Source organism: Botryllus schlosseri, chromosome 10 (genome assembly GCF_051294905.1).
Source record: "Botryllus schlosseri isolate E-star chromosome 10, Bs_hap1, whole genome shotgun sequence".
Classification (NCBI taxonomy): domain Eukaryota; kingdom Metazoa; phylum Chordata; class Ascidiacea; order Stolidobranchia; family Styelidae; genus Botryllus; species Botryllus schlosseri.
Window position 1 is genome coordinate 27,212,174 of NC_137245.1, and position 22,888 is coordinate 27,235,061.

Here is a 22,888-nt window from a genome sequence, read left to right on the forward strand (position 1 = left end):
AACAAAATCCATTCAAAAAAAGTTGTAAAATTGTGCCATAATTGTGTAAATACGGATATTTCGTCAATTGTCAATGTCAATCCATTATGGCGTCACAATTGAATATTCCTGACGTCATGCCTTGAAAAAACAAATAAAAACAATGAAAAATATGTTTTAAATTAGGGCCTTGTTTTAATCATGTTTGTTTCTAATTGATTTTTTTTAATGCAACCCTACCCGCAATACAATCCATGCGATCCACGACAGCAGGAAGTATTAGGGCTACCATATTTTGAGATACTGAAAAGAGGACACTTTTCATAAATTCCGAGGACACTTTCAATTCCCTGAAAGAAGAGGACAAATCCTCTTAAATAGAACGTATGGTAATCCTTGGTAGTATCGCCGCTGGTCTTTATTGAGCATGGAGTTCGGCATTCGCAAAACTGGAGTAGTAATAATATTTCGACATGTAGCGTCGGTATGATATTGAATTTCACGAAAACTCGTTTGTGCGTTGCATCGTAATTTGAATGATCTCAATTGATCTGGAAGCGGAGTGGCGCTAGCGATTGATACGTATTTCCGATGTTTTTAATATCAAATACCAGAAGTGACCGATGGATATAATTATTCGTATCGATGGCGCAGTTACCGAGAGTAGACCTTAAGATCCCAGCGTGCAACTGAACTGATGTCGAGGAAAATTTTGTTCATATTTGCTGTCGCCACTGCGATGGTCCTCGGGCCAAAAATTTGCTTCTTGAGTCTGCGGAGTACTGTTCAAGTCAAAGGAGGTTTCTGGGTAATTTCTCTGGCTTCACATTATGTTGCCAACGTCTTCAGCGGACTCGTAGGCCTATATCCTTTTTGAGTACAAAAAATCGGGCCAAGGCGTTACATACTCTTAGGGGACTTCGTGTGCATTATCTTCATCCTGGGTAGTCTCTATACTGGATGGGTAGGCCTATAGGTGCTATTTCAACTGCGATATTTCTAGGTTTGTATGGTTAATTCAGTATTGTGGGTCGGCACGTGCTCGGTTGTTGTTGTTGCTTCCTTTCCCATTAAAATAGCGACATCATTCTCACAGAAGACGGCGAGAAAAACGTTCGTCTGTTTCTCACGGTTGTAACCCTGGGACAAGGTTTAACCAATCTCGTACCCGGTACGATTCTTCGAAATTCGGGAGGAGAATTGACTGCAGCAAATGAAACGGACATCGCGCAATGCGCAGCTCGAGATTGTTCTATGAAAGTACGAGTTCGAAAACGATGCCCCGATGTTTGATAGATTGACTCCTACAACGCTAAGCTACGACATCCTTATTGTCATGTTAGCTGGAATGGTTGCATTTAGAATGTTCATCCATTATTTGGTGCTACCCAAAGATCAGGATTCCAAATCTGAAGAATCCCAACGTCTGATAGAGAACGATGAGGAGAGGGGAAACTTTTGTGACACTCTAAAAAAATCAATCATTTCAGTTCATGCTGTAATGATGAATCCAATGAATTTCTTCACGTCGCTGAATGCTCTGTGGTATGGGATATTTCTCGGATTTTTTCGGTCCTCCTACGTTCGATCGTACGTTGCGTGCACTTTGGGTGTTCGAAATGTGCACCGTGTCATTGCCATCGTTGATTTCGTGTCATGCCTAATGTCTCTAGTAGTTACGGGACTAAGTAAATTTTTATCACTTTGGCAACTTTCCATCGCCAGGTCCATAACTGATTGCATTGCCCTTGTACTGATGTTGACATGGATCCCCACTTTTACAACGTTGTACATGCCATTCGTAATTGCGCTTCTGCTGGGATTCTCCCATGCGACGGGAAGTGTGGTCCATTACACCATTCCCGTAGTATACTACACTGACAGCGACGCCACATATTCTCTGAATATAATGTATTTTTCCACGGGATCAGTAATTTCTCTCATTCTGTCCATAGAAACGAGCACTTATTGGAGTATATATGTACTGGGTACATGCTCGTTGCTTTCCACAATCCTACTTCTCATCAGGCACTACAGAATGCAGTTATGAAATATGAGAATCGAGATTATGGAAACCTTCAATGACTCGGTATTTTCTACTGATATTCATGAATAATTCGTAACATTCCTACACGAACAATACCTCAATTTTCGTATTAATTGTTCAAATTTATATTTCTAAAGGTGGGGCGAAGGACAGACTATAGATAACTAGGTTAGTTATCTATTGACAGACGCAGTGAAACAACGCAAAGTGAGGAACGAATTGATCTGCTGCACCGATTGTTGCCCTATCAATAGCACTATGTATTAAGGCGAATTCACACATACCCGGTTCGCACGGTAAATTCGCGCGTAACGCACGTATCGCAAGACTCAATTCACACATTCACGATTCGCGATCACTGTACGGTAGCCGTGCGACGACCAACCGGACGTATATTCACACTGCCGCGGTCGATCAACCACGGTTGCAAGCGGTACACCTTGATTCCATTCCGGTTTGCTATGCCTCTTTTCAACATATTGAAATATGACAGGCCTATATAAAGCCCAGGTGGTTAGTAAGTAGTACTAATAAGTTTTGTCTAGGTTGTGTTTTATATCACTTCCACGCAACAACATAGCTAACCTACTTTTTGCACTTTGGAATATTTGCACCTATTTGTAGTGTCACAGGTGAGTTTGCGATAGTCCCAAAGATGAACCCTGCAATTTAAAAGTGACCACCTCTGCTGAAACTATTCGAGCCATCAACCACATCTACTATTTAGAACTACTTGATCACCTTTCATTTCTTCATTTCCTACACTTGGAAGTAGTTTCCACATCTCTCTGAAATTGCTTATTCTACTTGAAGGCGAGTAAAACTTTACAGCAATACTTTTGTATGAGTAGCAACGCTGAATATTCTGACCACCTTGGATAAATATTCACATATTCCTGATCATTCCAAGAAATCAAGTGTGCCTTACAATACAGAATTGAATTTTCAATCATGTTATGCAAAGAAATCATGAACAATAAAATGAAATGATTACACTTGAAAGCAACATTTGCAAATAGAGAATGCATACATTTGAAGAAAGAAACAAGAATAATATGCAATACAATGGTACCAATTAAATCAATGCAGTAATAATCATAATAGACAAAACAGTATGCATGAAATAACAGTGCTAGTTTTCAACTGGTTCTTGTGATCATAAACTTGGAAAAGTTTGCATAATGTCCTTCATTATTGCAGCGGCACACACAGCCTCCGTTGACTCACAACTGTGCCGCCATAAAGTTCGCAAAATGATCATTGATCATATTAGTCCAGGGTGCAGGAAACTGGTCAGTGCTCTTCTGTAGAAACTTCATCATCCCACCCTGAATAAGATATAATTTATATTTTATATGTTACATGCATAGCGTGACAAGTCATACATCACAGCTTCACCTACCTGCATCAAATGTCTGTCATCATAGTATCTTCGCTCTTCCCTGGTATCCTAATTGTCTGCCAATTGTAGAGTTCAATGACGCGTTGTTGGTGGATGCAAGAGATGACGTAGCAGTGCTAGTTTACACATCAGCTGGTTTCACATCATTTGTCTCTGGCAGTGGTTTCTAGATCCCAATATTAAAACATTTGAAAGCTTATTTTACAGCAACAATGCCTTTGAAATTTAATATGCCATAAGGAATTTCACTTCATGCAAAGATTCACCACAATTCACAATATCTGATGTTGTCACTTTAACCAATCATTGCTTCAACTTATTCTGCTGCAGTAATCAAACTATCAGAGTAGTGAACTTTTTCAATATCTGCAGGTTGGCAACAGTGATACACAGATGAGTATGGTCAACAAAGAAGCTAAAAATTTATACTTTATCACGACCTATTCTCTGCATTGGATGCGAGAAACATTTTCTGCTAGTATGACGTCCTATCTTGTGCAAATGCAGCATTTGAACTAGGAGTAAATGAATATGTTTCCCCCTTTCCCAAAAATTGCTCCTCGAAGTCGACCATGGAGTTTTCACTTGCCCCAACGAATGAAATTACAGCAGCAATACTAGAATGAATATTAGAAATGAATGGAAATGGACATACCAGATGTTTGCAGTACATCAGCAATTGATGTTGATGTAGGCTGGCATCAACAACTGCCTGATTTTTTACTAGTGGAAAGGATTATAGAGTACAATTTCTGTAAACAGATGTAGTAAGATTGAAAAGACACCATTATGTAGTAAAAATGCATGCATAAATATAATATGAATCTGAACTCATTTAGTTGATAAAATGAAATAGTGTTGCAGGAATGAATTACCAGCTTCTATCAACTAACTATAGGTACTCATTTGCTACATGATAATCACAACACAGGACATGGAATTCTAGGTTAAAATGTCAAATGCAAATATTAACATCAACTTCGTATATACAAGGATAACAAGGTTATGAAATGACTTGTAGCAGTCCTTCAATCAGACGCACACATTGAACTAGAATAAGTGAATAGCAGGCAGCCCTGTGATCACCAGCAGTGATTTATCAGGTATGCAGAAAACAGACTGCTGTAGAAACACGTGCAACTGAGTCAGCCTGATCGCAATATCGTTGCCAGACGCAAAACAATCATCGCATAGTAATATAGAATAACCACAACTGGCGAGCATACATAACAAAACGACTGATTACTACTGCAGAGTGCAGATTACTGCATGGCAGTACCATCATACCGGCATGCCGTCTGGTACGTATCTACACATCCTACCGGTAAACTCACCTTCTCATATCACATTTTCTTCGTACAACCAATATACACCCTGAACACAACATAGAAGCACTCTCCTTCGATAATTATTCAATACATTCATCTCGACAAGCTGCTAAATCCATAGGACCACACTTTCGACTGAGCTCACGGCAGCAACGATAGCCACGGAAAGTTCGTTTGATCCAACTTTCCGTACGGCAGCAAAAAAGCGAAGAAATCAACCGTGCGATAGCCGTGGCGACAGCCGCCGTGAACGAATCGTGCATGTGTGAACATTTCCACGGCAAGTCGGCCGTACGACCGTACGATGGAAAACCGTCATCATCATCATCATTGGTTTATTAGCAATTTTATCAGTTCAATACACCACAAAAATGCGATACAATGAATAGACAGGAAGATGTCGAAGCGACTTGGATTTGTCAATTGAATCGGACACCCACCTTGGCCTAGGCGTAGTAAAGAGGAGGCATGCACCCTGAATGAAAGTAAAGAATACAGTATAGAAAAAGAAAGCGACAAGAAATAGGGCGGCATGTCATGGGAAGCGAGATCGATAGGTCAGTCGTGGTCCGGTAATCTTGAGGATGGACTGTATTTATTTAGTAGTAATTGCTTGTATTTCGACTTGAATGTGGACATGCTCGTCGACTGTCGGATGGCCGGCGGAATACTGTTCCACACATCAGGTCCGGCATATTTGATGGAGCGATGATCTTTTCGGTCGATCATATGATATTTGGACGACGTGGACGCGCGTGTGTTGTACTTGTGCGCTACGGCAAAAATCGTGGCCGGGAACCGTGCATGTGTGAATTAGCCTTTACATCGCAATGAAACTGTTGCGCGTGCGTACGGCATTACCTTGTTTCGTGTGTAATTTGTGTATTTCTATTTAATTACTGGTCGGTGTAACCATCATCATCAGTCGCGTTTCTTTCTCTGTATATTCAATTGGTAGACCAGTTCTTTTGGTTACTTTGCTGTAAGGACGGGGGGACTGTTGAAGATTTGCGGTCAAGCATTGGTATAAATCAGGGGTGGCCAACCTTTTTGGCCAAAGGGCCACATTCAATTGACGAACCAGCGCGCGGGCCACTAGCCGCGCGAAGCGCGAAAATTTTTCAAAGTTTATAGGTCAATAATATTATTACTTGAGTATATTGCGGGTCTGCTGTATATCGCTGGGCAAAGTTCGCAAGGATTTGACTATTCGGCGCCTGGACATATCGGCATCGAAAGCTTCGGCCAACATGCGTCAATCATTTTGTGCCTATAGGTTTCATCGTCGACGGTCTTTCTGCGAGCGCAAACGTAAGGTCGCATGTTGGACGACAATTTCTCTCGTAATTGCGAATATAGTTACACTCGATCTGGTACATCATGCGTTCTTTCATTTCCAGCGGGGGGTGAGCCAATATATTAAAAGCAAGAAATCGAGTGACATCAGCGTGAAGAAAATTTTTACTTTAGACAAATTTACCGCAGAATATTCTGCTTTCTTGTGATGTACGGAGATCTACCAAAACGCGACTGGCCCATAGATCTGCCAATGCGTAAGAACTGATATTTTAGTCGTCAAATACCAAGTGTTGCGGCCAGACTATTCAAATTTTTGGTTAGTCTTCCAAGTTCACAATATGGGCAACCCATTTTTGATATTGCTAATTTCGAAAATTACCTCGCGGGCCACTCAAAACCTTCTCGCGGGCCAAATTTGGCCCGCGGGCCACGGGTTGGCCGGCCCTGGTATAAATCCTACGTTTACTCTGGCCTTGCCTACTTTGTGTCATTATATATTCAATCATTTTAGTAAAAGGCTGTGTTTGATTTATACCGGCGTTGCCGACCGTCAAGATTAGACAGGTTTCTGCGCCTATAGTCGCCACATGATCATTTCGCGTGCCGCGCAGAAACAATTTATAACGGCTGCAATTTACAACGCTTGTTTCGATTAGAAGCAAGTCAAAGTAATCCAGTCCGTACTATTTAACGGAGATTCGCTTTGTTCCTTGGTCATTGGGCTTTCGATTGCACCATTTCAGCAATGACCATTAACTGCCCTATTCTTTGAAGACAAACTATTAGTATCAGCATGCCGCTGTAACAGTCTCCGACCGACGAGAAAGTTTGATTAGCTCCTTCGTTCAAGCCACTTGCCAAGGTGACCGTTGAAGAGATGGTCATCGAACTTGCTGCACTCGAATTGCCAACTACTGGAAACAAGGCCGCGCTATCGGAAAGACTGAAGACATCTCGTGAGTGTAAGCCCGACAATTTGTAGAAATCTAGAACACAAACCACACCATCACCGTTGCTAGATCCAACCGGGTCTTCGCCCGATCCATTTTCTATTCAGACCGATAAGTCCAACGACTTTATGATGATGTACACTGATGAAGCAACAGCAGGAGGCAGCAAAGGAAAGGTCCCTCATTCAGCAACAGGAAGCGGAGAGAAGGTTGCTCAAATGCTCATGCAGCAGGAAGCAGCAGAGAAAAGATTCATTCTTCAGCTCAAAGCAATACGTCAGGAAGCGGACAAAGCCATAAGCTCTAACGGGGACTCCGATTTGCCCAGTGTCATCGGTAAGCGATTTAAGCGAATGAATGAAGATATTTTCGAAATATTGCAGGCACTCGAGCTCAAGTACACGACTTCCAACTCTGTCGAAGAAATTGAGGTGTTCGTGAAATCGCTCGAGATGTCCATGACGAATTTGAAATCCTACGTATAGATGACAAAATTAATCTAATGGAAGATAGCGACTTGAAGACTGAGATTATTGATGATTTGAAAGATGCTACGCAAGTCTATCCAACTAACATTCTTATTGCCAAATGAAAGCTAGGGAAATTGAAAGCGATTGACGAAGCTGACAGGACAACTGGAAGTAGGGTTGCATTTAAAACAAACGGTGTTTTAAAACACTTCGTTAAAAATATGTTTTTAATAATGTTCTAAATAAAGGCCTTTAAAAACAAAATGTTTTTTTCTAAGTTGTAAAATTATGCCTTAATTGTGTAAATACTTTCCAAAAAACATGTTGCATGAGCCTACGGACAATTACCACCCGATATAGCCGACGTATATCGATATGGGATGGTTAAAACCCTCAAAATAGTCGGTTCAACATTGATAGCACAGATATTTCGTCAAAGGAACTATATTTTCCCTATATTTTCAATTGTCAATGGCAATTCATTATGACGTCACAATTGAATATTCATGACGTAATGGCTTAAATAAAAAACAATAAAAAACATGTTTTAAATTAGGGCCTTGTTTTAAACATTTTTGTTTTAATTTGATTTTGTTTTAAATGCAACCCTACTCCTATTTGTTAATTGCATCGCATTGTGTCTTATCGCATTGTATATCGTGTGTGTCTTGTTCAGATGAAAATGTAATCTGAATATTATTTATTGATTATATTTACCATGTTTCGCCGATTCGGTCCGGGGTTTTCGGCACAGGTAAAGACACACACCAGGCATGCATGATTCTGTGGTACGCCGTTGCAGTTACGTACGCACAGGTGGTTGGGATTCGAAATTGAAATGCCGATTCTATCTCCAGTATAGTTGCCAGCATGTCATTGCAATTCACTTTCCAAGGTGAAACCTTCTCGCATTACTGAACTGGTATCTGAAACTGAATTGCAGGAGTCACGCTGCTTTGCAGTAAATATTTATTTTAGTCTTCTTGTTTTTGTGAAAATCATGTTTCAATGGTTTTCTGCAGCGTTATACATGATTGAGTCGAGTTTACAAATATGAATTAATGACGATGCGCCAAGATTGCCAAAAATAAACTATCTTTGGTATTTTGGCACGGCATAAATGACGGGAAATATGAAATCTGGACATTCGAGCGGGCCATTTGGAAATGACCTTTTTTTAGTCAACAGAACTGCATTTTCCGTAATGATTTTCAAGAAACCCGTTTTCTCGTCCGATATTTCAAATTTTGTTATTTGTAAAAGCGTCCCCATTTCCGGACCTCAACATATGGTAATCCTTACTATAAGGTAGGGTTACCATACGTTTTGACTTTTAGGAAAGCGTCCTCGAATGACGCCCAAATGTCCTCTTTTTTGAGATTTTGTCCTCTTATTTGAGAATTTTGGTTAAATATATGGCGAAATCGACTCAAAGTAAATCAGCATTGAAGTAACGCCCCGCCAGGTATTTCAGGAGCTGGGCCGGAAAGTTAACTTTTTTTTTAGTCAACCGCTCACGATGAGGAAAACGTTTACTTTTTTGAGGATTTTCCTCCGGTTTTGCAAGTCTGAAAATTTTGAAAAAGTGTCCCCTTTCAGATTTCTAAAATATGGTAACCCTACTAACCCTTCGATAACGAAAGTTCTACGGACACTGATATCCAAAATAAACGATGAAATACACGCTCAATCGAACACCCACACTCTCTCGTTTGCATTACGGTTTCATCATTGCGGCTGATTAGTAATTACTACTAATTGACGACAGCGACGCAGCGCCGATCTGAAATGGACATGGACAACTAAATAATTCTAGTTGTTTAATTAGCTAGACTAATTACAGAGAAATGCCGGTAATCTAATTTGTCAACTTTTTCTATGCTCTAATTTTAATTTTAATCTATCATTTCTGGTCTTCTGAAAATACCACAGCAGACTGCGTCGTGCGAAATTCAATAATTCCAATTATAATTTAATATGAAAAACTAAAATTTTCTAGTCGTCCGAGTCTGACATTCAGAGAAGATCGAGGGCAACGAGAGAAGCACTCATGCGTATCTATATATAACCAGCTGTTCACAAAATACAAGTTCATTTGATTTACATCCCTTGTAAAGTAGTGGTCAACCCGTTTGCCGTGCGAGAGAGAGAGAGAGAAAGAGAATCTTTATTTACGTCCAACCAAAATACAAAAACAGACGGCAATGATGGTGGTGCAGAAAATATGCATGTACCGTATTCGGTATCAGATAAGAATGATCGATACGACCGTGAAGGTCAACTAGTCTGATCACACCCGCATCAAACAGGCATACTTGACTCTATACAGTCTGGTTGTAAAAAATGTTCGTTTATAAAGGAAAATAAAAAAGAAAAAGTAAAACATGGTAGCAAATGATCAATGAAGCAATGTATGAGCAAGTTAGGACGACAGTGTTAATATAACGACAAGAGGTGATTAAGTAGGTCTTTTTTCAATCTATTGAAATTCGATATTGTTACGCTGCTAAATATGGTGTATCATGTGTCTCGCAAGCTGCTGCATGTGCTAGATATCGTACAGCGCATCGTATTCCCGATCTCATCGCTTCACTTATCTTCATTTACAATTTACATGCCTACTATCGATTCAGACTGACTGACTTCAAATACAGGTGTGTGTCATAGTGTTAGAATGAGTCGAGCCCTATTTTTCGAATAACTTGACAGTAATCGAGTCACTGTCCTAATTTGACTTGGCTCAGATATAAATTCTCAAGTCAATTCTAAAGTCATCAGATATTCTAGATCAGACTGACTTGGACTACTAGATTATTTTAGTTATATACTAATTAGATCTAAATACCGATAATCAGATTCTAATCTAATTTGCGAAATCTTTCTATGCTCTAATTTTAATTTGATCTAATCTATGGTTTTGATGTAAATGCTACAACAGGAGAACCGTAGAGAACGAAAGGACCCAAGCTGACTGTTCGTTCAGACAATTGCCATCCTCATGCTTATGAGCTATGATTTGATACGAATTGAACTTGAATAAATTTCCAGGTTTTCGCGAATTCAACAATCCTAATGCGAATCTCATTTGGAACGAAACTATGTAGCTATAGTAATCTAATTTAGAAAAGATGAAAAATTTCTTTTTGTCCAAGTTTGTCAGCAATACCAGTTTTTAATTAATTTGAATTTATTTCCGTTTTCCATATGTTTATTCCGTTATTGATTAAAAGTCGTGTTTTACTGAAAGAACAAATGTCCCTTCTTTGCATCGTCGGCGAAATTTACGGTTAATAAATTTCTCCTACACGATTCAACGCTACTTGTAGCTAGTAGTATTTTCATTGGCTTTTATAAATAACCAGTTAGCCACATAGTCTTGGATTCTTAGTAGTTTAGAAATGGCGCGGAAGTAAGTCTGGCGAGGTCTACTCAAAATGCACACAACCGTGCACGGAACGACACAAACTGATAATATTTGACGACTTGAAATGGGAGAACGGCGTTGGAGATAGCGTGGTGGTGACGATAAGCGCCTACTAATCGGGCGGTCCCGGTTTACGATTCTCGTCTGACGTTTATCTGGGCTCCTCTTCCCCACCGTCACCGTTCTTACGGCGACAAAAAACAAGCCGAGAAAAAGACCCGACGAGAGAAAGAAATCACAACAAATGGAAAGAACTGGAAAGGGCAGCGGCTTCAAAAAGATCAATATCGAAAAGAACTGTGACGCCGGGCACTCTAGGCCGAGGTGGATGTCAGTTCGCAATTGCGCGTCGTTCGGCATCGTCCTATCTGTTTATTACATCGCATTGCGTCTTATCGCATTGTACATTGTGTCTGACTTGTTCTGATGAAAATATAACTCAACGATTATTGATTATTATGTACTATATTATTATTAAAATTTGAGATAACTTGATTTCATTCATTTTGAAAACTTACGTATCACTGTGATAGTTCTTACGCAGGTTCTACATCTGAAAGCAGAATCGGACAACTAGAATATTGTCAGATTTTACAAATTAGATTAGAAGAGCTTCTTGGAGGTACAGAACTTCAATATACAATTAAATAGTATATTCATATTGAAATGAACCCGAATATTTTCGGCTGACACTCGTCAGGGGTAATCGTCAGCAACTAGTAGAGAATTGGAAAGAACATTGTATATCAACAATCGTATCACAAAATATGACGTCACCAGCATGAAATTTCGAATGAGAGAGCGTTCAATGTACTATTTTTAGGTGGTACACGAACCCTCAAAATACACCAACCAATACTCTGTCAACAAAAGGAGTTCGTGTACCACCTAAAAATAGTACATTGAACGCTCTCTCATTCGAAATTTCATGCTGGTGACGTCATATTTTGTGATACGATTGTTGATATACAATGTTCTTTCCAATTCTCTACTAGTTGCTGACGATTACCCCTGACGAGTGTCAGCCGAAAATATTCGGGTTCATTTCAATATGAATATACTATTTAATTGTAAATTAGATTAGAGTTACAATTACTGAATTCGCCAAAACTTGAGAATTGAACATTATTTCGAGTTCGAAGAAAAACAACAAGATCAAGTTCTGTTCATATCAAGCCAGAACACCACAAATTAGATTAAAATTGGACCACAGGCATTTCTCCCTAATAAGTCTAACTATAGATGACGAGAATTATGCAGTTGTCCATGCCTGCCTGAAATTGTAGTTCTCAAACTTTTTTGCGACCCCCTTATCACCACGTCAAAACTGTTGAAAGAGCTACAAGAATGATTGCAATCCCAACGCACATAGTTTGATGGCATTTCAGGTTATAACTGTTGAGAGACCTCTCAAATATGAAATCCGGAGAAATGCAAATATCAGCTGGAGGTGAATCGCGCAGCGCGGTTAAAGTAGTCAGTTTAATAATTTGTCAAAAACAATCTTGTGCAATGGTAGCCAGTACACATATTTTAATGATTGTGGTTTCTAATATCTTCTATTTCCTGACTTGGGCTTGACTCGACCGCACCTCGCCATACGGCCCCGTTCTCAGCCACTTTGATTCGAATCCTCATTTCTATGATCCAAATGGCAAGTGACACATGGCGTATGGCATGACCTTATATGGAAATATTTTATGTCTCCATAACATTGTGCCTTACTACGCGCTCTGCACAGATGCTTTACAGACAGGCCATAAAAGCATCAGCTAACACCTACACGCATTCACCGGTTACTCTGAATTCAGGGGCATATTATGATCGGTGCAAGGTCCGGTATCAGTCACAATCTATAGCGTTGGTGTATCGATGGTATACGTCGCAAATATGACATTTAAAATCATTGCATAATTTGAATTCTCGACGTTGTTTTTTCTCGGAACTTTCAGCACACATTAGAAGAAACTTCATTTATCTTAGGCGGCTTCGCGCCCTCTTTAGATGTCTTCACGCCCCCCCCCCCCAGTTTGAGAAACACTTGTTTCTGCGAGGCACGCGAAATGATCGTGTGGCGACTATAGGCGCAGAAGCCTGTCTAATCTTGACGGTCGGTAACGCCGGTATAAATCAAACACAGCCCTTTACTACAATGATTGAATATATAATGACACGAAGTAGGCAGGGGCAGAGTAAACGTAGGATTTATAACGATGCTTGACCGCAAATCTTCAACCGTCCTTACAGCAAAGTAACCAACAAAAACAGGTCTACCAATTGAATATATAGAGAAAGAAAACGCGACTGATAATGATGATTACATCGAGCAGTAATTAAATAGAAATACACAAATTACACTCGGAACAAGGTAATGCCGTACGCACGCGCAAACAACACTGGTCTAAACGATTACTTGAACGAGTAAAGCACGACAATCCGAAATGAAACCCGCTCCAAAACATTAGCGGACGACAACACGGAGCTTGCATGACAGAGAAAACATATTTCAAAAACAAGTATTTATTATGGCAATGTTGCAGCATACACTTCGTAAATTGGTAGCTGCAGAATCCTGGGTTCTAATTCTACTGTAATCAGACGGAAATGCCGGTAAATTTAAGTCCAATTTGTAAAGTGTTTCTGTGCTCTCGTCTTCCAATCTAATTTCTGGTTTTCCTGAAAATGCTTCAGGATAACGGTGTGGTGCGAAACGAGTCAGGCTTGTTGCTGTACATACATTTGCCATTCTTGTGCTTACGAGAATAAACTTTGGTTCGAACTCGATCCTGTTGCATTTCTTTCATTTCGGATTTTATCTCCATTTCCAAGTTTTTGCGAATTTTAATTCTGATCTAGTTTGGAAAAGCTGGAAATTTTTATAGTTTTCCAACTCTGACAGAATGCATTTCTAACTCTATTGAATTAGTGGTGATAAATAGTAGCAGGGATTTTGCGATTGCAGAAAAATCCGTCGCATACCACCCGGTAAACTCGCGCGCACAGCAGTTTGAGAACCACGGCCTACACGGAAAGGTTAATTTTTGCCACTCCTTTTTAATCAAACTGATCTGGGCATCAGCAGATATATTCTCGGCAGGGCTGGATGTACCCTTTCTCAAAAAGATAACTGACAATTTCATGACTTATCCAAGTTATAATGTAGTGACATCACTCGATATTCCGATATATTCTTATGTCCATGTCGGATTAAAGTCGCGTTACTACCGACAATTACTCTATTTATTGTTACAGACGGTTTGATTCATCGTTACCGAAATAGTGACGTAAAACTTCGCATTTCTTGTGGTATTACGCCTCATGTTTATTTTTGTTACATAAGAAGGGGATTATCGTGTTCGTTTATAAGTCTCGGCCCGATAAATCTTCATCATCGGCGGCTCACGTATCAGATTTTGCGAACAATGCGCGATAATTTGGCCGCAATTCCAAGAGACGCGTGGAAGCTATCAGTTAAGATCAAACGAGGTACGAATGTCAGGTTGCGCGTGTGCTGAATACGATTGTGGTATCTTTATAGAGTTGTACAAATGTACATCTATATATCATTCCAACAGACGCCTTGTGGTCTCAATATACTCACTTGACGTCTGCCTCTTAATATAACATCAAATGTTACGAAATAGCAGTAGCAAACGACGCGAATTCAATACCTTCATTGCAGTAACGGAAAGCTGTGTAGGCCAGGTTGTGGCCAAGTCACAAGTTTCCGAATTCACAAATCAACCTCACTTTTATAGTTTTGACTCTCGAGTCATGCGGATCATTTTCAATTCACCACCGGGTTCAAGTCGGGGAGCAGACTGCCGACTCCGAGTCATAATGTTGTGACTCGAGCCCGAGTTCAAGTCACTGTGTTCACTGATCAGTTTCGAGTTCAGATGATGTTGAATCCACTTTTCACAACTCTGCGTGGGTGATATCGAATGCCTCGCATTGATAATATAGCCTACCAATTTCTTCAATTTTAGCAGTTTCCGATAGACGAATTAGCTTTACTGATAGACAAAATACGAATGATGTGGTAACTTTACTATTCTTCGATGTGGCAATGAAATGTCTGTTCTGGCCGTTTGAGTTTTGCGTCATATGTAGAGTTGAATTTAAAACAAGAACAGTGTTTTAAACGAAGGCCTTAAAAAATTGTGTTTTTTTAAGTTGTAAATTATGCCATATTTGTGTAAATACTTTCCAAAAAACATGTTGTATGAGCCTACGGACAATTACCACCCGATATAGCCGACGTATATCGATATGGGATGGTTGCAATCCTCAAAATAGTCGGTTCAACAGCAATAGTACATATATTTCGTCAAAGGAGCTATATCTACCCAATATTTTCAATTGTCAATGACAACCCACTATGACGTCACAATTGAATACTCGTGATGACATGTTTAAAAAAACACAATAAAAAACATGTTTAAATCAAGAGCCTTGTCTTAGACGTGTTTGTCATGATTTGATTTTTTGTTTTAAATGCAACCCTAGTCACAATGGTACAAGTGCTATACCAAATTGTCAAAAAGTAGCCTGCAGCTCGTTTCGTATAAGTGTTATGTGAAAGCTACGGAGACTTCTCAACAAACTTTAATAAATCAACTCATTGCGGTAAAATAGAGCCTATAGCAAACAGCAAAGTCTTATTTCTTTCAAAGGACAGCGAACAATCACAAGTAAGTTACTTGAATTGACCAGGACTTCGCAAATTTCGCCTTGCAGAAAATTCAATAGAATCACGCGTCAAGTATCAAAAAGCCGTCATGAAATGGAGTTTCCAGTATTACATTTAAGCTGTCATGATTGAATTTAGGGTGAATTTTAGTTTTTGAAAGTTTACCGGTCCGCAAGATATGTTTTGAAATTTTACCGGTCCGCGAGGTCAAAAAGGTTGAGAATCACTGCTAACACACGCGAGGGAAAATTAATTGTGTGCGAGGAATGCTTCTTGAAGAATGCAACTGCAAGTGCATTTGAGTAAATATTTCAGCATCCAATCTGATTCTACATGATTAACTCCAATGAATACTAAACTCTATCTTGGACTAATGTTATTCATTCAAAATTATTTAGTGCTTAGTACATGCTGGCATTTTGAACCACGGTCAATGATGGTGTACAAAAACGGCATTACAAAAAATAACATTTCATCACGATCAGCAAAATGCTCACAAATCATAAACAACAGAACATTTCGACACCTTTGGTATTTATATTATTGACATTTTAATCAGCTAACGCGGTGCTTTTATATCGTGACGCTGATGATGTCATGTCTTACGTATGAAAATGATTCGATGAGCTATATATACTTACAGAACGCGTGTCGTCATAAAGGCGAAAGTCATTCTGAAAGTCACAGTTCTTAAGCCCGTTATATGATTTGTCAATTCAACATTTTCGGAGTACTCAAGTAGATTTCGCAATGCCTACTTGACTGCCTACTCAAGCGGTCAATTTTTAGACTACTATCATTTCTACTTGCACAGATTTTGAGAAAACCTACATACTTCTTACACTTTATACACTGAAAAGTGAAATGTTTGAGGTATGTTTGCAGGAAATAGTCATAGGAACCGCGTGAAATAGCTCGCGATTGTAGTATCATTGTATATCTTGCAATTTCGAAAGGGCCGAGTGGCAACGTTTCTTGGACCTCCGCTGCATAATATTTATTGATATCTCTGTACCATTGCTCTTCGCATCCAATCGCATAACTCAGGAATATCGTATCTAGATATACCTGTCCTTACATCGATCTATTGGTGATGAGGAAATATTATTCGTGGAAATCTCTCCATCTCCAAAAACAAATGGAACTTCAAAGCTGGACAACTAGAATGTTTTCAGCGTTTCCAAATTTGATAATAATTCTCATCATAGCTACATTTTTTTCGAATTACCGCATTTGCAAAAACTTGAAAATTGCTTTCAATTCCGACTTGGAAAAAAATACAATAAAAATCAAGTTCACTTCATATCAAATCTGAGGTATTCTCATAAACACGAGAAGGACAAATAGCTGTACACCAAGATTGGATTTTCAGGAAAACCGTAAATTAGAATAGAATTGAAATTAGACCACAGAAGCGTTTAACAAATTAAATTGGAATAAAATTACCGATGTTACGCTCTAATTAATGTCATTAGACAAGTAGAATTGTCTAGTATTGTTCAAATATTCCGTTAGATGTCTCTCGAATATACCTTGCAGTAGGCAATCCTGATATTTACTGTGTCTTTGGCAATTCGTCCGATTACGTCAAAACCAATCTCTCACGGCCTCACGCTCCCTTAAGACTGTCGCCACGAGAATGCACGTTGATAGTAAATATTTATACGAAATACAGTACGATACGCGGCGATAAAAATTAAATAAATACGTTAAGCCTCTTTTGAAAGAGAATATATTAAAGCTAGTAGTAACTAGTGATGATAGGTAACAGTCACGAAATAACACTGATCGTCCGAGAGATCGGGATCCTATAATATTGCAACTCTCCGAAACGCGCTGATAACAATTAATTAGGTATAATCCGCAGTAGCTGTCACATAATATGGTGCGGGTTTCGTAGTAGCGGATAGAGCTACTATTAACGAAACTACTCGCAGGTACTTGAACGTCGTCAATCAGTGGGGATTTGGGATAAGCGACAAGTGCGTATCGATTATCGCGCTTGTATCATGTTGGTTTTGCAAATGTTAAGAAATCCCTGTCGCATCTCGTAGAGTTCGTTGACGATGTGGTGTCGTAATGGGTTCGATTCCAGCTTCGACACGCGGCTGCAATCTTTCAGATCGTACACGATACCCAAAGAATTCATCTGAAATCGATGTTCAAAACTTTACTGGGTGGTAGTTACATTGGTTTGTTGTGATACTGTAGCAGAACAAACGGCTAGCCTATACACTTGAGTTTTATAGTATACCAGTGTTTCTTACACTTGGGCGCTAGGAGCGATTTTGATTTTGATGCGGGCGGATATACTCAAGATCGCTACGGGGGCATTTGGGGCGGTATGGAGGCCCGGAAGAAAGATGTTGTAACGGTATTTCAATATAGTTATCATTGCATATTCAATTTTGACCAAAATCGTCACAGCTCTAGATGTTTCGGGAAATACGATGCATATCTTGGTGGGTCGCGATGTTGCTTGACAAAGTTATTAAGTTTTGGAACTCGTGGTTCATGCGCCTTATTTAAGGCCCCGTTGTCCCCTTTAAAACAGTTTCATTGCACTATATTTGGGTTTAAAAGCGACATTGTTTTGATTTACGCATAAACATATATAGTCTTACGGCACACGGCATCTTCGAATCCAAAAGGGACCCTTTATATCCTGTTTAAGTGTGAGAGTCTATTCCAATCCCAGTACAACCCCAGTTTTAAGCTTTCGAGCTAACAGGATAAATTGTTATCCTTGCATTTTGTTGTTGTAATGGGAAATTGTTACTACGTTGCCTCATCGTCTCTGATTTAGAATGCTTCGGTTCCATGTTTTTACTCACAAGGAATGGGACGTAGTGTATTTTTGTCTTTAATGTTTTTGCGGCATATACACCGACTCATGATAAACATACACACGATCTGCGCATATGCATACCATGCGTGCATATGCCGCTAGACAAGGAAGGTACAGAAATAGCCTTGTACGGCTTACTAAGTCTTGCACCACCCCTCTATGCATATTGCAACTTCTAATGTATATTGAAGTTGACAGCTGGATGTAATATTGCTTCTATTCTTCCCAAATTCAATTCAATAGGATAATACTCACAAGCTTTACACCACAATTTCAGTCAATTTACTATTCGCACATAGCAACGATATACAAAATTCAATGCAACTTCACAGCATCGAAAAGGAGGAATTGAGGTGCTACATTTAGATTGATAACTATATAATACATATTTTGAATAGTTGTTTTTTCTAGTTGTAGTTTGACTCGTTTCAAGCCCAAGGTGGACGGGACCCAACAGACTCATACCAACTTCGACCCCTGCCCCCCCAGCCCGTATAATATATGGGGCGTCAACTAAAAACGTACGCTGGAGGAAAAAGTGTATGATGCACTACGTTAGACTTAATATTTCGACAAATCGACGCATCAAACTCCACTGAATTTTCGAATGAGCTTGTAGAATGAATACATAACTGCCAGTAAAGCCTACTACAAGAAACTGTACTTTGACATGGCAACATTACAGCACTATCATCCCAAATCAACTGTTCATAATCATTTTCAAGTAAAATATTCATACCTTCGCTTGTATCAAATTGATGGAGCCTTCGATGGCCTTATGTATATCGTCCGTTTTATCATCGAATATTTTTTTGTCCCCAAGCAACTCCATGCGACACCATATCCTAATTAAACGGCTGCGAATATGCACGTACCCGGGGCCGTGATTCTCAGGAAAACGCCGCGGTGTGTGTCGTCTCGAATGTGACTTGGGCGCGTATTGTGTCTGAAAAATAATATTTGTGGTCAGTATGTGCTGTGACACGTTGGCTATCTAGATACCGTTGTAATCACACATGTGGTGCATAGTATGTCGGTATGAAATTCTATATATAGCAATCGTATGGCTAATAGAAATTTATGTGCGAACTTACCGCGAATGAGTAAGACGTTTGAAAAAAAACTGAAATTTGTCCTATCCGAGGATCACACCGTCTTATTCGCCTTGTAGACCGATCGTTCATGTTTGTATGTACGTTCCGATATCGCGGTGAACCGATACACGGAGAACATTGAAGAAGTAGAAAAATTCCCGCTAAAAGAAAGTTATAGTTAACGAAAAAGTAAAAAACATGCGTCTGCTGACGGACTTCTTTTTTCTACATATATACGCGGCTAACCAAGGTCTAATATACAATTGAATAATATATCCATTTTGAAATAAGCCCGAATATTTTCGTCTGTACCTGTGCCAATATATTATCGAACTGTATGCTGAATTTCAGTATACCTCCAATAGTCTATTAGTAAAATTAGTGACTTAATTTTCAAGTGATATTCGGGGGGGGGGAGGGGGTCAAGTTCAAGTGAGTTATTCGGTTAACTGTTTCAGTCTTATGCCATTAGAACGTCGATAGTGATAGTATTGGAGCACTTTTGATAACGTGTCAAAGTAAAACTTTGGATACTTCATAATGCTTGTACCAGTATAGTTTGGAAAGACCATGTGGTGGTTTCGATTGGTAATAATAGTTGAACAAATTTTTTGACTATATATTAACAAAAAGCTACCGATATTTTTGGCTCGTATATACTCACTTACCAAGTATAAATAATCCGTTTATTTTGAAGTGACTGCGCTTGGTGAAATACTTTCCTCCCCGCTTTATGAGACTCCTACAATCCGCGCATATTGAGGCTGCGTTCAGCAGCAGCCGGTTTAGGCTATTTCGACACACGTCTCTCGTATATACTTTTGAACCTGATCTCGGCTTCCATTCACAACGACTTGCGTCGCACGCATTTATTTCCATAATACTAAACTACAACCCGGCCCGATGAGAGTTGAATTAATCTGGCTATCGAAAAATTATGCTGATTTAAATACTTTTTCCGACTGTGCGCTTTTTTCTTCGATTAGCTCGAAGTTACGCAACCTGAATTCGTTCTTCCTCACCTCAGCGACAAGCCTCAAATGAACCGCAAATTGTGACTCTAAAAATTTGAAGAGAGCCAACGATCCACCTGTCGACCATACAGCTCCCTGCAATTACTGTTGTACATGATTATTACGGACATCAAGGGTTATCTAAACTGACTCGTGTCCTGAGATGTTGTTGTTTTAAGCAATCTTATGATGTTTTTCTCCGTCACTATCGTGAGGACATATGACATAATTGATTCTTTCCTGATGTCCATTACAATTACCCAGTGTGTCTTTTAGGAACCCTTTATTTCCCCGTGTGCTACGCCACGTCGACTGTGCGTAATGCGGATACGTAATCACTGCCACCTTGGAATCATGTCGAGATGTAGCTACACAACGGTATATCATGGACGCAACCAATAATTAAGTTTGGTGTTTCGTATATAATGTAACACAGGTAACTTTGGTGATAGGACAGGCTGCTGGTATGCCTCCTGAATCCCGTGGCTTTTAGATTGATTATTTTAGAATGGATTAATCCACACCATGCTGTAAGTATTCTTTTTTACAGGTACACTCAAATAATTAATTCTGTACTCGAAAATTATGCATTAAATCCGAGTAAATCGCAGATTATCCCGGAAAACGTCTTATAATCCGGCGTTGTTAACGCCGCTGCATTGCAGAGTAACTTCTTCAAGCATATGCCATCTTAATCACTGCGGGAACTTAAACTGGTCACCGTAAGAAGACATGTACCAGGATGAGTTAACATTTCCGTGAAATTACACCCAACGGAACATCGTTAAAATACAATTTGTTACAATACCACGAATTATGACAATTTTTTTGAGCTTGTTCACTCCATATTACGCCCTTTTTCAAATTATTATCTCCGTCTCATCTATCGCGAAATCGACACGATCTTCAAATAATTTGATCTTTATCGCGTAAACATCGTAATCAACGCAACAAAATCCGAACGGTAAGCCAAAATTCAGCAACAGTGTAATCTCTCAACTACTCATCTCGACGTCTTACATAACGCCAGATTTGGTGGGAAAGGTGGCCTTCTGATTCATTGTGACAGAAACTTTGCAACGTTGACACAGACGCTAGGGTCAAGACCATAGTAACAAGTGTTTTTAAATATATAATTACAGATAACTACATGAATTTTCAGCCATATACTCACAAAGCATACGGTTGCATTCTCGATGCTTGGAAACTTTTGCAAATCAACTTTTGAATAATATATACTGAAATATACCCGAATATTTTCGGCTGACACTCGTCAGGGGTAATCGTCATCAACTAGTAGAGAACTGAAAAGAGCATTGTTGAGTGGCAACATATTCAATTGTATATTGATGTTTTGTACCTCCAAGAAGTTCTTTAAATCAATTTTGGGTATAAAATCACCACTGTATGTTCTTTCCAATTCTCTACTCATTGCTGACGATTACTCCTGACGAGTGCCAGCCATAAATATTAGCATTTATTTGAACAGCTTCTTGGAGGTACAGAATTTCAAAATACAATTGAATGGGATATTCATATTGAAATGAACCCGAATATTTTCGTCTGACACTCGTCAGTTCTTTTGAATTCTCTATTAGTTGCTGACGATTACCCCTGACGAGTGTCAGCCGAAAATATTCGGGCTCATTTCAATATGAATATACTATTCAATAGGATTTATTTCAATATCAATGTGTCAATCAATTAAATATAGATGTTCTGCACCTCCAAGAAGCTCTTTAAATCAACTGTTAGATATATTACTAGGGCTTATGGGCAGACTGATTCGAGTTCTCGAATCTGAATCGAGTACTAATTAATATGATTCGAGTCGAGTATTAAAATGCAATTTTTCGAGTAGTTAAAATATGTGCTCCACGCTTCTGAAAGTTAATTTAATAACGAGAATTGTAGTTTCGATACTAGTTTCCACTTCGGAAGGCTGCAAACCTTGATTGGCCGTATCGCAGCATACCAAACACATAGTACAAAGCTACTAACTATACTGGAAATAACATATTTCTGAAAACATAATCAACTCATAACATGTCACAAAGTGCAATGACTTCGGTATGATCGAAAAAATACCAAATAATCTTTAATGTGATGGATAACAGGCATTATATTCTTTTTGGTCGCATAAAAGGTACAAATTTGAACATGGACATCTTATATTCTGTTATTGCGTCTTAATGACTGATACTCGAATACTCGACTCGACTCGAAGCATAATGCGTGATTCAGATCCGAATCGCTCAGGTACTCGATTTTGCCCAGCCCTATATATAACCATCGTCAAGTTTCAAGCATCTGATTTCTTTACAACCTAAATATTATGATT

General features: G+C 39.2%; 1 protein-coding gene and 1 long non-coding RNA gene across 2 annotated transcripts; both read right to left on the minus strand.

Annotated features, from left to right (window-relative positions):
* Positions 1 to 2,963: 2,963 nt before the first annotated feature.
* Positions 2,964 to 5,041, minus strand: LOC145448260 (uncharacterized). Its single transcript, XR_013917848.1, has 3 exons — positions 4,084 to 5,041; positions 3,429 to 3,594; positions 2,964 to 3,354 (listed from the first exon to the last, which is right to left on the minus strand). It is a non-coding gene; the product is annotated as an uncharacterized LOC145448260 (long non-coding RNA).
* A 12,193-nt stretch (positions 5,042 to 17,234) lies between these two features.
* Positions 17,235 to 21,602, minus strand: LOC145447749 (uncharacterized). The gene is made up of 4 exons (XM_080326009.1): positions 20,203 to 21,602; positions 19,535 to 19,695; positions 19,180 to 19,386; positions 17,235 to 17,741 (listed from the first exon to the last, which is right to left on the minus strand). The coding sequence occupies exons 1-4, from the start codon at positions 20,411 to 20,413 to the stop codon at positions 17,586 to 17,588; spliced, it is 735 nt and encodes a 244-aa protein (XP_080182135.1). The 5' UTR covers positions 20,414 to 21,602; the 3' UTR covers positions 17,235 to 17,585.
* Between the last annotated feature and the right edge of the window lie 1,286 nt (positions 21,603 to 22,888).